Source organism: Dermacentor silvarum, chromosome 4, assembly GCF_013339745.2.
Source record: "Dermacentor silvarum isolate Dsil-2018 chromosome 4, BIME_Dsil_1.4, whole genome shotgun sequence".
NCBI classification, from domain to species: domain Eukaryota; kingdom Metazoa; phylum Arthropoda; class Arachnida; order Ixodida; family Ixodidae; genus Dermacentor; species Dermacentor silvarum.
The window spans coordinates 113,457,164-113,473,739 of record NC_051157.2 but is presented as its reverse complement, the minus strand read 5'-3'; the positions used below and the strand labels follow the sequence as shown (position 1 = coordinate 113,473,739).

The following is a 16,576-nucleotide window of genomic DNA, read 5'->3' as shown; positions in this document are numbered from 1 at the left end:
TGCAACAGATATATATATATATATATATATATTTTACAATTCTTCCGAGCGCCGATTAATGTTCGCGCATTCGTTACAATCTATGCCGCTCCTTCTAAATGACATTTGAAACAGACGCGTCCGAAGTAGCGACAGGAATTGTACGCTTCCCCTCACAGCAGCTCTGAAAGGAACCAAGTTGGAAGCACAGGCCGTGCCTGGCAGTGCGAAACCTTTCGTCGGGCTTTTGAAATATGGGGGACCGTGAAAGAAGCAACTGGTTGACAGTGCGCGCTCCGTGTCGTTCTGCATACCGCTCGCATTCGCACATTTCTCTCTTGGCTATCACGTGTCACGTCTTTTCCTCACTTTTCTTCCTTCTTTCGTTCTTTCTTTCTCAAGACGGATCAGTCGAGAAGTGACGTTCGCTTATTGAAATATGAACGCCGAAACATGAAAAGGGGCAAATAATAATAATAATAAATAAAATTCGCAGACGCGCCGCGTCTGCGCAATACTTTTGGAGGAACGTGTGCGGCCGAACCGAACGTGAATATGGAGAGGAGAAAGAAAAATTATAAATATACGTAAACAAAGGAAGGCTCGATCTGTCATCTTTTCTGGCTCACGGTATAGCAGGTTCGCGGAGCCGATATCGCGAAGAAGTTCCGCCAGATCGGCAAGCGAATATGGGGAGGGAGAGGGGGAGAGAGAGAGAGAGAGAGAGAGAGAGAGAGAGAGAGAGCGATGCTGAGGCTAAGCAAATATCAATATCGCCTCGCCCGCTACAACCCACTTTCGTTGGGAGTTTCTCTGCGAAGACGTTATCGGAACCGGTATAGAAAAGTGAACCGTATAGCGTCGAGGGATGGTGCGCGTGCGAAAAAAAAAAAAAAAAACGAAATAAAGAAACGAGTAAAATGACTTGCATGCGCTCAGCTTGGGAGACGAGCGTGGCAAGGCGCCTGCGCTTGGAATATATGTGCGTGTGTGTGTTTGTGAGTGTGTATGTGTGGAGCGCGAGAACATGGCATATGGATCTTCAGCGATACGCGTCGCGTCGTTTCCCACAATCGTCGCCGACTGCGAAGTCCGTTTCGAATATGCGCGAAGTCGTCCCGTCGACTCGGTGCCTCTCGCTCATGCATCGCTTTTTTTTTTTTCTACTTTGGGTCCTTTCTTTTCTTAAATCTTGTGTCTTTTTTTAACCTCCTCCTCTACCCCTCTTCTTCTTTTTTCCCCTCACCCCCCTATCCTACTCTTATACCATACGCTTTGGCCCGCCGCCCACACTGGTAAGGCCGCGTTCTAGCATATATATATATATATATATATATATATATTCGATTCTTTTTCGTATCAGTCCCTGCGACAGCGCATATCTGAAATATGGAGACGCTCCTGCAAGCTCTGTTGCCTTGGGTATTATGCTGCATTTTATTTCCGTCGCACTGGGCGCCTACACCGAGCTGTACGCGAAAACGCTGATGACTTCCTGCTGTGCCAGCTGCCTCCTCTTTCAACTTCCTTCCTCCCTTCCATCCGCCCCCTCCCATCCATCCAACTCCACTTCCAGAAGTTGAAGCGTCCGACTTTCATCCTCCGACCAATATTTTTCGCGTATGTTCTCGCCCCCTTAACGATTCTCTTACTCGCAGTCGCGTTAAGTCTGCCAGTTTCTGTACACTATTGCTGTCCTCAACGAAGTATCGCTTATATAACAATGATAATCCGGTGACCGAGAACGTCGGCGAATAGTAAAACAACGACGCGTGGCAATATGGACTTTATGTAGTAGGCAAAAGTAAATTGTCTATGAGAAGACATCCGAAGCTATCCACAATACATCTACAGCTGATATGTAAACGACCTATTCCATTTTTACGAGTGTTGAGCTGTTTGACTACGATAAGTGGCATTCAACTCGGCCCCAACACCCAATTCAACTTGAAAATTGTAGCTCTGGAATTGCATTTCGAAAGGCCAACACGCAGAGAACATGCATCCACGACGCTTTGGGGCAATTCGCTATGAACTATTTTCATTATTTCTATTATTATTATTTCGGTAAAAGCGAGCGTGGCGTTGCTGACGTGTTTAGTTTAAACATCAAACGCCGGGGGGCGCACAAAACACGAAAAAAAAAAAAGAATTCTGGCGGCTGGATTTCCAGTCAACGCCCACGCCGCACTCAAATATAGTTATAGGGAGCAATGATACACACCCACGCCGGGAGACGGTTTGGTGTCAAAATTACGCTAAAAGGAAATCGAAACTTTCGGCGGAGGTTGAAAATTGAAAACAAGGAGAGAGGCAGGACGATAGAGAGACACATAACCAAAGCGGAGAGAAGTCCATCGGGGGCTTCCGGGTTTACTTGGATCAGCACGTTGTTTACATTTTTCGCTCGCAGGAAGCCGAACTTTCACTCTTGGGAGGGTTCGCCAGCTTCCGCTCATCCACCTACATCAACTTTTTTTTTTCTCGTGTTTTCTCGTTCACTGCTCCCCACGTGTCGTCACACTCGACGACGGAAACGCCTCTTGATCCTTATATATCCTGTGCTCGACGCGCGACGAAAAGACGGGAGCAAGAACTGCGTCAGGAGGAGGGAAATAGACCCTCCCCCGTCGGAACTGCTTCCCAGCGGCGAGGTGCAGAAGTTGTCGGTTTGGGGTGCAGGAGAAAGAAGGAAAGAAATAAAGAAAGAGAGAAAGATTCTCATCATAAATTTAAAACGAGCCGGAAACGGCTACGTAGGGAGGAAGACAAGGAAAGAAAAAAATAAGATCCGAAATCTCCAGTTTCCTCATCTTCCGTTTTTGACAGATGGTGACTTCTCTAGATGGAAAAACTGGGGTGTAAAACGCGCAGGAAAAAAAATTAAAGAAAAAAAAAAAGAGAGAGAGAGAGAGATTTCGCTCTCGGAGATGTATGGTACGGGATGATTTCGCAGATTTCTCTACACCGTCGTCGATTTCTCTGGCACGCGTTTTTCTCCAATCTCTGTGCGTACCTCTTTTCTTGTCTTTCTTCTTTTTTTTTTCTTTTTAAATCCCGAGCCAGTTCATATTCTAACATTTTCTATTCGTCTCCTCGACCTAGTATATCGCCGTGATGTATGCGTCTCCGCAAAGACGTCGGAATGAGTTAGGAAAGAGTTGGTCGATTCACGGCGGCTTGGATGAACTACAGAGAGTGTCATCGCGGCGTATGTATTTATTATGTCTCTACTCCCTCTCGTTTAAGGTTGCGGATAATTATAGACACCATATATACTGTAAACTTCGGCGAAGCTATTCGGATTATGAGAATGGAACGGAGAGTCATATCAGTTGTCTGTCTGCCTGCCTCTTCTTCTCCTTCTTCTTTTATATATATATATATATATATATATATATATATATATACATTTTTTCTAATCTTAGCTTCGTCGATTTTAATTCTCAGGTACCAGCGAGCCTGCGATATCTAAAATTACTGCCGACGTACTGAGGTGGCATGCAGCCACGGCATTCGCAAATTGTGATTAGTACGCGGCGACTAAAAGAACCCACTGGGGTACAGAGAACCCTCGTATGCCAGGACTGATAGCGGTCCAAAGACAAGCAATAGTTTAACGTTGAAACATCCTCTTTCGCCATCAGCAGGTCTTGCAGACAATTCATATTCATCGCCTCAACCGGCAAACGCATATCGTCAACACCATTACAGAAAAATAAGACGGTCGGTCCTGAAAGTGGCGTTTACATTTGCACATATAAGAGGGCAATTGAAGTCTGACTAATGCACTCGATTATTATTATTATTATTATTATTATTATTATTATTATTATTTGATAAAGAAGCCTTAGTTAGTTGCAGTATAACTGCCACCCATAACCAACTTGCGCCGATCGCCACCCTTGCAAATTATGACAGTCAAATTGCTTGGAAGCGCCGCACGATTGAGAATTAATAATGATTAGTTATTATTATCATTAATAATATCATCATCATCATCATCATTATTATTATTATTATTATTATTATTATTATTATTATTATTATTATTATTATTATTATTTACTTCATCTCGTTTCACATAGGTGCCACTTAGCTGAACAAGAATAAAACGTTTATAGTTCCGACTCCCCGTAAACGTAGTCAAAGCCGCATAGCGTCGATGCGGCTATTGGCATTCAGTCAACTGACGTCCGTCGGCGTTTTTAAAGATTTTTTTTTTTTTATTTCGCAGCTTTCGTAATTGCAGCGCTGCGTCTCTTGAAGAAGCTCTCGGCGTCAATTTCGAGCGAGCTTGTTGAACAAGTATACACAGACAACTGAACAAGGAGTATAGACCGCGACAAAACGCTCACCGCTCGTGCCACTTCCGAAGCGAGGGACTTGAAGGCCCTACTGGAGTGGTCGACCAGATCCGGGGAGTAGTTGCGGTTGGTGACTCGGAACGTGACCTCCACGGCCCAGCTTCCGGCTGCACGAATGAAGAGAAAAGACGACATTATTAGTCGTATAAGAACGGGTTCCAAAGTGACAAGTGACAAGTGAAAGTGACAAGTCCAAGGGACAATTGAATCGAAGCTCGAAAAAAAAAAAAAGTGTCGTACACCTTTACGTCGAGTTGCAGATGTTACGAAATCGACGAATAACTGTGTGTAATCATGCAGGCGCGCACACACACACACACACACACACATGATCACGAGTGCGCGCGCACGACTTCGAGACTCATGGAAAGTTGACTGCGTTCCGCTCTGTCGCGCATTATACTATAACGTTCAATAACCGTTCGCATTTACAGCGACAGTGCACCGCGCCAAAGTGACTTAGGTTATGTGAAAGGGACTCGAACGATAAACGGAGCTTCTTCGTAGAGGCAGGAATGAAGAAAGCACTGTATGAGCTCCTATATATGTATACGGTGAATCCACGGTGAAATCCGATATAACTGTATGTTTAGGCGAATCATTGGAGCTTTATGCATCGTTACGTGTACATCACTCCAAGCACAGTATTCCCTTACTTTCGAATGACATCTACAGTCTATATATATTGTTTTGTTTTACTGGCAAGCAGCCAACTGTTCGCAAGAAAACGCTGCTGAAATCCGGCTGATACGCGAGAGCATCAGCTTCGTGCAAGTTTAACCCCACACTACTGGCGCCAAACGTGGGATCCGAACCCACGATCCTCTAAAACCAAATATAATGCTTTAAAAAGGCATTATATTTTTTTTCAGGATGCGGCTTCCGAGAAAGAATATAACCGTTCTTTAGATGAATACTTCTTCATCGATATCTTGACTTCACACCAAATCTTCTCCCCTAACCTCACACGATCTGGAGCAAATCGAAATGCGCCTGGCTGCAAGAGATTGAGACACGGGCGCATTAGCGGGAAAAACGAAAGTATATGCAGCGGTACAAATCCCCCTTCTTCGATCCCCGTCCACTGTCTCCTTAATCTACAAAGGTCGGTTGCAGGCTCAGCATCGAACCAAACCGCAGTATCGAACGATCCGCTCTCAGAGGAGGACTATATACGCAGTTTAGTACAGGAGAGGCAGTCGCATGCTATACGGGGCGAACGGAACAAATGCGGCAGAACGCAGCAGCTCGCCGACGGAATTACACTATGACCGAAATTGATTGCGAGCCCCGTGACTGAACGGCACGGTAAGCGCAATCTCTCTATACCTCTTGCAAGACGGGCAGCTTCGATTTCCAGAACGTTATGTAGAACTTTTGCGGCGACTTCGACGTACACACGATTCCGCTAGGCCTCGCGCAGTTCGGAGGTTTCTTTTTTTTTTTTTTTTTTTTTTCAATCTTTGCTAACAGGATATAACTGAAGAAAGCAAGAGAAGCTTCCGCGCGGGTATGGGTCTTAAGATTTTGAAAAGAAGAAGAGAGAGAGAAAGTGAAAAAGAAAATGAGAAAGGAAAAGATTGAAGCTTTTAAGTAAGCTCCCGAATTCCGTGGGCCGATCTGCTAAGCAGATTCGAGGTGCGGCTTTGAAGCGGAAGTAGAAAGAAAATGCGCTCGAACGGAAAACTAAGCAGTAGAACCCGGAAGAAGGCACCGCAGAGAAAAGAAAAGAAAAAGTCGAAGAGGAAAATACTCACAGGGGGCTCAATACGGATTATGAACTCTAATCTGGGTTTTAATGAGGCGGCATTGGACCGTCCGCGTGCGGGCGGAGCGCGCCCTCTCGTGTTTCTTTTTTTTTATTTATTTACTGAAGCTTCGGCACGCGCCACTGCTAGAGAATAGAAGTCCGTGAACTACGTTAAGTTTACAACATCTTCACTTTTTTTTCTTTCATTTCTTTCTTTGCTCCTGTTCATTCACCTTTCACATCAAGGAACGGCTATAGGACGGGCGATACGGGTGGCCGTCTTCCTATATAGTCACCGGCTTTGATTTCGTTCTCGTGAGAAGCGAGCCAATTAGGGAAACGAGAATGTTACGCACTCTTTTCCCTTTTCTTTTCGTGGCAAAAAAAACAAAACAAAAAAAAAAACAAAGCGACAAATGAAGAAAAGAAAGACGGACAGGTATGCGAGGCTATACCGAACTGCCAACATATTTTTGTTGTTTTCTGTCAGAATTTCTAGTACAGAGCAGTATCTATAATCGTTTGATGCGTTAACTATAAAAAAAAATTTACAACACCTATGCGTTACAAAGTAATATCTCCTTAGGAAGCCCATGCATCATGAAAAGCTATTAGCCAATTCTTGTCTCTCTCTCGGAACCTGCGTATACCAATCTTATACACCTGCTCCTCTTCTTTGTAGAGTACGAAAGATGTTCATCTGTCCCTATCAGAGTGTGTAATGCACTGCCGCGACAGACTCGTCGACGAGCAGGAACATTTTCTCCGTTTTATCCTCTCCCCCGTGTAGCTGAGATGGCGCGCTGTATATACTTCACCGCTCTGCATCAGAGCCACGTAACAAAGCGAGCAAAGCACTGCTTCGCGTAACGACTTCGCCACGAAGTCCTCCTTTCCCACTCAACCGATTGACGGAGGGGGACGCGAACATAGGTCGCAGCGTCCGGATTCTGTGTTTCAGAGCCGTCGAAAGCGAAAGTATAGAAGAAAACGTAACTATAGAAGCGTCCGCCACGCGGCGCTTGTGTCGCGCGCGTATAACTAATGACCCCACGGCGTCCCTGTCATGAGGCACAAATGTTCATTACCGTGAGGAATGGACCCATGGCGCTGCTGCGAACGGGCCCCGCTCGACGCCGCGCCGCAACCATACATCGCCTCGGGGCGACGGGAGGAAACTATAAGGCCAACGTGACAAATGCGCTCGGGAACCGCTTAAGCTCGAACGAGCGATCGCTTGTCTGTGTGTACGATGCGTTGTTCTTCACTAGCGCGTTCGCCGCACCTAAGATTCGGCGGCGACGGTGTATAGAGCGCTCTTATACGGGAAGTGGTGCTGCCCTCCAGACAAATGGTTGCTCACTAGGGACGTCAGCGGTCCTGGTTCGAACTCAGCAGCAACTCCGCAGCAGCAGCGATGCATGTTCGATCACCTTTCTCCCTTTTGATGCGGTTGTTGTTGTAGGCGGGCTACCATGCTACGCAAGCAGTGAACGGGGGAATGCCGTCCGCGACAGCGATAGTATATTTTGCGCACGCGCAGTGAAGTCCGCCTCGGGGGAGCATATATTATAAAGAGAAATGTTTGTAGCAGATGCAACCGGAGGAGCAGCAGGAACCCCCTTCGAAAACGGGTCCACGTGCGGCTCTGCCGCGACGCTCCGCAGTTTAACGAACATGACGGTCGGTATACATTGTTGAAATGCCGATTTCGTGCGCCCCTCGAATACGTTCTGCCGCGTGCAATGCGAGTATGCAATGCCCCGAATTCGTAATAAGCCACTGGGTGCTGCTTTAGAGTCATTGAAGATGCCTAGACTACCAACTCTTTCGGGGCAGAGCCGGCAAGAACTTCAAGTGAAAAAGAAACACGATAATAATAATAATAATAATAATAATAATAATAATAATAATAATAATAATAATAATAATAATAATAATAAATAATAATAATAACGGAAGATCATCGCATTAGCGCGTCTACGACTAATTATTGGTTACAACCAAAATAATCAGCCAGCCCGCGAGTCAGCCTTTGCCTACGAAACGTCTGTGAATGCACCTATACGGGAACATCGAAACGATTCTCTCCGTCAGCTATAGCTGTCAGTTTCCTACGTCAACTGTCAGCTGAATCGCGGAACACGAAACAATATTTGCGCCCTTTCGTGTCGTATCGTGTTCCTCGATTCAGGCATCAGTTTAGTCTCGGCTGCGTGTATACCAAACTGACTCAGATTAAAACGCTGTTGCAACCTTTCTCAGAGCCGTGGCTTCTTCAGTTGTTCATATGCGCGAGCGACGCCCAACAGCCCTAGCTCGACGCAACAACATGCGCTGGCTCTCCGCGTAGGGGGCTCCGCACACAACGCTGCACCGTCTCGATTTCCGAGTAGTGTCCCTTCCGAAGCAGCGTGCCAGCCGGCTCGTTGTGCTACGCCGTGTCCGAACACACACACGCGCGCGCCGCCGTTTGCGTACACTCCCGAGCGCGCGCGTTCTGCACAGCAGCGAGCGGGGAAGGGGTCACGGCCGCCTGTTGCGCCGATCGGCGGTCATCGATTACGCGCATCTATATAGAACGAGTTATTAAATAAAAGTAACACGGCGGAAAAAAAGGAGCGGAGGCTGGTAACGCGAGAGCAGCTCCTCGCGCACGAGCTGCAGCATCGACACGCGCAGATGACCGTGCAAGGGAGACCCCATGCGCGAAAGGCGAGTTTACGAGGTAGCGCGGAGGGGGGTGTGGGTTGATCGGTACAAATTATTTATAACGCGAGCAGGGAAACGATCCGAGCAATGCTGCGGGCGCCGCAACAGGCAGCGGCGTCGCACTCAGAGTTAACGTTAAGGGGGTGGGGGGTAGATATAGAGAGAGGGGGAGAGAGATGTCTAAAGAGAGCACCGCTGCATAAGCGGCAGGCTGGAAACGCCGGACACACACACGCACGCGTACAGATGGACGCGGGAAGGAGAAGGGGATGCTCGACAGCGCTCTCGATGCGTTCCATCGATTCATAAATCACACGCCGACCCCCGGACCCCTCCCGTTCTTCTACTGGCCGCCGCTGCCGCTGGCCCCCCTTGGGGGATTCCGCGGGCTGGTGGTGTGAGATCGGGGCGAAGAGGGAGAGAGGGCTGTTGAATCGGCCGGGGAAGAGAAAAGTTCGGAAGAGGGGGGGGGGGGGGGGGGGGGGGGGACGAGCACCTAGCATAAGCGAAGAGCCGAAGCGCTTCACCGTGTTCGTGGTGTGTAGTGTAGAATAATACAGCGGGTGCGCGCGTGTGCTTGCTTCCTGGCAAAGCTTCGATAGATATCGTGTTCGCTGGCGCAACCGGTAGTTACAGAGAAGGGCACGACGGAGAAGGGAAGCGAGAGGGAAAGGAGGATACGAGATGTAGAGGAAAGGGGACGCGCCCCCTCTTGACTCGGTATTCGTATATATAACTACGCGGTGGTGTTATATACGTACGTGCGTGCCGCCAGCACGGCGCATTAACTCCGCTCGCGCCGAGCTACTTTTTTTTTTTTTTTTTTTTGCGGTTCTTGTTTCACCTACGAACACGTTTCGCATGCGAATGCCGGAGGCCCACGTTCGTCCAGCTTCTCGTTCTCTCTCTCTTTGGAGCGCGCGCCAATGGTTCATGGCTGATGCTCAACCGTGCGTGAATTAGCAGCAGCCTCCCATTGAAAGAAGCAAAGAAACACGGAGAATAAAGAGCATCGCGCGGCGAAACGCTGTCCGCCGAGTCGCGCCGCTATACCCAGCAGCGACTATGGGCGCCAAGCAAGCGTTCATTATTTTGGGGACGGGCGGAGGACCGGTCAGCTGTAGAGAAAAAGAAAGGAGGCGGCCGATGTGAGTGAGAGCGGTGCCGGACCAATCTATAGGCGATTATACTCTGTCATGTGCCTGCTTTTTTTTTTTTTTTTTCCTCGGGGAAATGCCGTGCATACCGGTTAATGGATTTCGGCGCGACCAAGCGAAGAGTCTGTCGCTGCTCCTATACGACGCACGCGCTGTGCTTGCAAGGCGTGCCCCGTCGGTATTTCATTACGCACCCGTGGACAGAGAGACGATTGTTTTTCGTCCCTCTGGGGTGCGTTATATAGGGGAGCCACGCCTTTAGAATCACGGCGGACCGTCCTTTTCCCGTTGTTGCCAGCGGTTCCTTTTCTTTTGCCTCTATAGACCAGCGGAGCTATATACGGAGTCGACGCGAGGAATCGAGAGGGGGTCGGGCATCAGAAGCGGAGAGCGCGTGTTATGGTATACAGATGGGAGAGGAGGTCATGTATTATGAACGGCCGAGAGTTTGGAACTTTGCGGTGACTAAGGCCAACGCTATGTGCGCTTCGAGCGTTCCCAGCGAACGGAGCAGCGTATTTATGACTCTCCAGATAACCGAGTGATAGAAGGCGCTTCGGGTCATATATTGCGTTCGCGTGGGCGCCTTATCGGGACCGCAGGAGTCATAACCGCATTCTTCCCTCCTTTACTCGCTCTTTTTTTCCGGCTGACTCTTCTCTCCGGTCTCAGCTGAAAAGTGACTAAAAGAACAACCAAACAAACAGAAATATATGACGCTCTATTGAGCTCCGCAACAGAGCCATCCATAAAAGGGGCCCGTGTTTCTCCTCCTCGCGATTGTAGCCACAGGCTTACGAACTGAGAATGAGTATAAGGACGAGAATGAGTAAGGTGGCTGGGCGGCTCGCTACAGGCGCTGAAGCTCTCTTAAAGCATTGCCGCATTTGAACTCACTCTTTGGTCAACGCACAGACGTCACACTGAGCTGTTAGTAAACGGCACTCAAAAAACACTTCGTCTGCGTTTTTGTAGTGCTGAGCTTCCTATAAAAATAATAATGCATGCTTCCAACGAGATACACTCTCTAGTGAAATTCTACACATCATTTGCGGCTTATAAATTGTCCCTTAACAATACTCATCAAGCTGGCGTACATTCCTTTTATTTAACACTCTACGCTTGTTGCATTAGTGTAAGAAATGTTATGCCACTCTGATCATGCGCATGTCTTTCGTGACCTCGAAGTACCGGCAGCGCAGCCTTAAAGAAAGGAAATGCACGCTCGATAGATTGCGATATGCAGCCCGCGTTTGAGTCTGGACGATCGAAAGCTCACGCTTTCACGTTAATAACTTTCGCTAACCAAGCCTCGGTAACCGCGTTGAGTCAAGTCAAGCCCACCAACGTAGTTACCGCCGTTTGCGAGGTCTCGGTATGCGTTGCGTGATACAGCTGAAGAGAGAGAAAAAAAAAAAAAAAAAAAAACCGCCCCGAAGTTGGTGTCGCGGTCAAAGGTGAAGAGGGGGCCCCTCCAAATGGCATAAAAATGACGCTCATTTTTCGCCTCTCCGAGCGAGAGAATATATCGTTTCTTTCCAATGCCCGCAGCTTGGCAACCGCATACGCGCTCTGTGGACGAGTTGAAATGCGAAACGATAGCGCCGTATCTCTTTAGAGGTCAAGGAACCGCGCGAGAGAGGTTATAGATTAGAGTCTCTCTCTATGTCGATTGCGCAAGTCTCTTTCGGACATGCCAAGAAAGAGTGCCGGCGAGAGTGAGAAAAAAGAGAAAAAGAAGACAACACAACTCGCTGTCACCGCGGGAGTCGGCCAGCCGCGAACACGCGTTTGATTTATGACACCGCGACGTGTCTTCGTTACAAGCACTCGGCGCGAACGGAGCGGTCCACTTTACAGGCGGCCGCACGCACATCTAAAGTAAGAGTCTGCTTCCCTCCTTTTTTTATCAGCCGCGTGTTTCAAAAAGCGATACTTCACCTTCTCCTCTTTGTCTTATGAGACCATCATACTTACACGTACGGCGGCAATACGAGGTCGCTGTCGTTCGACACGACCGTCTTTTATCTCCTTTGTTGCGAGCGATTGCCCCCCACACATTTTTTCTTTTTCGCGCGTGAAAGATGAAGAAGCGTTACTGCACGGCGAGACGGCACAGAGAAGAAGAAGAAGAAGAACGATTTCAAAGCGTCGCAACTTTTCGCCACTTCCGTGTCGCCTAAAGCGAGGCGATTGCGAGCAGGTCCGCGGGTCTTGGTGGGGGCCAGCGTCGCCAGCCTCGTCGATGTGGTCGCGACATTAGATAGCTGCTGTAATGTGCAGCTGCGGCATTCTTCTTCTTCTTTTTTTTTTTTCGGGGGCGGATAAAGAAATGGGGGAGGGGGACGTGTAGAATACGAAGGCGAGAAAAATGAATTCGTTACTCGGTACTTCGAGGAGCTTCGATAAGAGTCGAAGACGCGAATACGACCACACGGAATGGTGGGCGAGGTGGTAAAATATGGACGCTGGTAAATTAAAATCATTTTTTCTAAATTAAGCTCCTTTGTAAGACGACTCTCTCTCTTTCTTTTTATATATATACATACATTTTCAGCTCGTCTGCCAAAGGTGAGCCTTTATCTTGACACTTCGTGGGCGTCTAAAGTCATCACACAGGTAGGTACTGCGCGCTACACCGAACGTTCTGGATAAACGGAGTAACACGAGGAGGAGGAGGAATATAAAAAAAAAGAAAAAAAAAAGACAATTACAAAAAGAAGGACATAAAGAAACGCGCAGGCCCGAAGACGCCGCGAAGATGAGAGATGACATGCCTTCGCTTGCCACCGAATGAGCCCTCCCTTTCCCCGGTGCACGTGGCGGGTGAAGGATGAAACGGAAATTACTTCGTCAAAGACACGGGCATGAGGACTTCGCAGGCGCGCACGAGCGCGCTCCTCCGTTGGCGGCAGCCGGAGTCTCATCTGCGCAACCATTTCTTCGCACCCCGCAGAGGTGAGCAAGAAAGCGACGTAGATGAACAGCGAGTTCTGAACAGGCATGACACTTTTCTTTTTCTTTTTTGCTTCCTCCTCTTCCCGTTCTCCCTCTCTCACTTCCCCGCTCGCCTTCTAACATCCAGGAAGGAAGGAAGGAAGCCCGAGAACAGAGGAGGGGGCTCTTCTGACATATACACACACACACATATATATATCCGTTTATAGCGAGGCCACCAGCTGCCCGCTGGTGTGCTACCGAAAGTTATCGGGAGCTGCCTCCCCGCCCGTGCTCCTTCATATCCAGCCCGGCAGAGTCGAGATGCCGGGTTCCAGCTCTTCCTGCAGCCTCCGATGCCGCGGGCCGGCAGCAGAGCGAGAGCCGCGGTGACAAATGGCGGCTCGGTTGACCGCGCTGAAGGGCCCAAACGCATCAGGGGGACGGCGAGGCCTTCCTCGCGCTGCGTTTTTTCGAAGGGAGGTGAAGAAGACAGAGAGGAGAGAGGGGGGGGGGGGGGATATATCACTTTTAAGGGAGCTTTGTGTTTCAGCGCTTCTTTCCCGGCCGACGAGATGCAACATCCGTCAGTCTGTCAGCGGCGTGCACCCGCTGACGACGTGCTGGGAATTCGCGCGCCTCCATGCCGACGAGGCATAGGAATGCAGGCTTGCCATATAGCCTGTCTCGTCCTGGGTCGTCTGCTCTTCTTGCTGAGCGCGACAGACGGCGTACACTTATAGGCGTCGTCCGGACCGGAGCGCGATCGAGGCATCAACTGAACGAAGAGAGCGTTACAAACGCACGAAGTAACGCACTTCGTTACAAACTCGTGCGTTCGTAACGAAGCGTTTGTAACGGTGCTGCCGTGCTAAGTATGAGAGAGCAGCTTCGAGGGAGATGCGTGAACGTTGCGTTTAGTTGCGAGTGCTGACTCGCTATATCCTTCAGAAAACGGATTACGAACCGTGTCGTCTGTCTTTCTTCGTTTCCTTGCTTTTATTCGCTTTTTCTTTTTTTTTTTTCTCTCCTTCAGGATTTCGGCAAGGGTATTATATGGAAGTGAAACTCGGTGGCAGCAGGGCTCATTCGCCGCTCTCCAGCGTAATAGCATTAGTATCGAACCGTCGAAGGGTGATCTGAAACGCTGCGCGCGCAGCGCAGATTGCCGCGTCATCAGGACTCGAGCGCGCACTTCATACGGACGTCTACAGGAAATTCTCTCTGCCAGAAACAGCGTGTCGACGGTATTCCTTTAGCGGACTGCCTTATCCGGCACCGAGCTTATGAGCATCAGAACAGCGTCGAAAGAAAAGTGCAGCGCCATATGTCAGGCTCTCCTGCTTGACAACGCGACTTCCAGTAGACTTTACCATCGCCGGCGGCTATTATTAAAGAGCAGGGAGGGGGGGGGGGGGGGGGGAGCGATAGGGTTTGCGCAGTTTAGGTTATAGTAACGAGAACTTCAGGATATATTTAAGGAGTAAGGATCGAGCGATAGAAGAACAGCTTGATTGCTTTTTGCCAATATCCGCGAGTGTACTAAACCCCCCGATAAACATCGTTGGCACGTACGAATATAAATATATCCGGAGTTCATGCTATAGCAATGATAACTTCGAGGATACTTGCTAAGTGAGAAACGATAGCAGAACAATTTGATTCCTCTTTCCGATATCCGTGAGAGTGTGCTCTCTACTATCGCATTAAACATAGATGTAGATCTGGAGTACGAAGTGATAAAGACACCGGGGGGGGGGGGGGGGGGGGGGGAGCATACGTCTCGTAATCTGGAGCTATAAGCCCAAGACAGGCTCTGTATACAAACATTTATAAGACACACAATTGCTAAGTGAACCACGGCCTGACTGCTTGGAGGCAAGAACAAGCTACACGTTTGTACAGGAACAAGCTGCGACGATAAATACGTCGCGAGCCGCCCACGGAAGACCAGCTAAGAAGGCACTGATACACCCGACGGCAACGTCGCAGATAACGCTTTCGAGGACCCACTCACGGGGTGATATAAATATAAACGCTGCGCAGCTTCGTCCTTTGGCTGTAACCCGAAGGAACGGGAGGGGACGGGCGAGGTAACAGCGAGGATTAACGAAGAGTGTCTTCGATAATCCGCTGACGCACTGCCGGATTACGGGACTTAGTCTGCGACTATACGAGTTTCGTCTCTATATAGCGCTGCTTGTCGCGACACTCTCGGATGCCGGATACCTTCGCCTTTTTTTTTTTTTTTCTCCTCCAGGCAGTGTCCGGTCGTTTCGACGCGATCCACATCGCCTGCGGGGAAGGGCTCAAGCACCGAGCGGATGATTGCGCGACGAAGCAGGCATCTATAGGACGCGCCCGACACATGCGTGACACCTCAGCTCCCAGTGCATGTCCCCTCGCAATTCCTGGCAGTGGACGAGACCTTTAACGGGCAAGCGGTCGCGATTAAGACGTATTTATGTGAAACCAAGAACGTCGTTATTTGCACGGCTCTTCGTATCAAGAACAGGCGCCGCAGACCCTGCTGAACCTTGGCGTCTGTTATGTGTATACGGTTTGAATTTACAGTTCATGAAGGTAGACGTAAGCACGACGAAGTGCGCGTGTGACGTGACAACTTATTTGGTTTTTTATTATTATTTTTTTTTGCACAACGACGGTGCGACAGAAGTCAATCCCCTCATTCAAGAAGTAATGTATTCAGCTGCGCCATTTGCTGCACCGTTTAACACACCTTAACATACATATGCAGGGCTTCTATATATCCTCTGCTTTGACGAGTCGCTTGAGGACATCGGCACGATCGCATACGCTTGCAGAAACGTATGAGGTTACCGAGACGACACGTTAAAAATGATGTGTTACGCGCTGTTCGGATAATCTGTTCTCAACTAAGCACCGTTTACAAGGGGTCTACAAGTTATAGCAGGGCCGCATGTGACGTGCTCATACGTGTACGATTAGTGGGCGAGTGATCTCTGGTGTGTGTCTGGTTGTACGCTCGGACTCACGAAGCGAACGCCCTATGCCGGTATATGGCCCAGCATGCATAAGAAATGAAGCGTTCGCGAAGCGTGGTTACAACAGTCCGCGACGTACGCGGCGAGATCTTAGAAGTCCCCGCTTGCGCTTGCGCGGCCCTTTCGTGATAATTTTTTTTCTAGCTCTTTTTTTTTTTTTTTTCGTTTCTCCCTGAAATTGGACTTCGCCCGGTCGCCCGCAAGCTCGAAGTACGAAGTTCGCCCGTCCGGCCGCTGATTATAGAGGCACGAGTGAGAGCTTCATTCCGCCCTCATTACACGTCCTTTCAGGACCGACCCGATTTCTTTCTTTCTTTTTCAGTTTTCTCTATCTCGTCTCTACACACTTCCGGTCTGTCCCTCTTGCGCGCAGAGACATCGAAGAAATTACGTACGCGGGACTACCGTTATTACCCGGACAAGAGAGCGAGACGGTGGAGACGAAAGTCCACGAAATGGAAATAAGTGCGCGCGCGCGCGGAAGCAAAATGAAGTGTCCGCTGAGGTCAACTAAAATTCAGTACGAAAATATATACTTAAGAAAAAAAAATGGACGGGGGTTTAAAGCGCTCTCCTCGGAGAAACTTGTACGGAAAAGGCGAAGAAACCAGGTCGCCCAAAAGATAGAGAGAGGGGGGGGGGGGGGGG

The 16,576-nt window shown here is 49.0% G+C and overlaps 1 protein-coding gene across 3 annotated transcripts in view; it reads right to left on the bottom strand.

Moving 5' to 3' along the window:
* Nucleotides 1-16,576, bottom strand: part of LOC119450505 (uncharacterized) — a 412,316-nt gene that overhangs the window by 17,937 nt on the left and 377,803 nt on the right. For all 3 annotated transcript variants that reach the window (XM_037713983.2, XM_037713984.2, XM_037713985.2), the window contains exon 5: nucleotides 4,338-4,453. In XM_037713983.2, coding sequence (XP_037569911.1) covers nucleotides 4,338-4,453 — 116 coding nt within the window. The remainder of the gene's footprint in view (nucleotides 1-4,337; nucleotides 4,454-16,576) is intronic.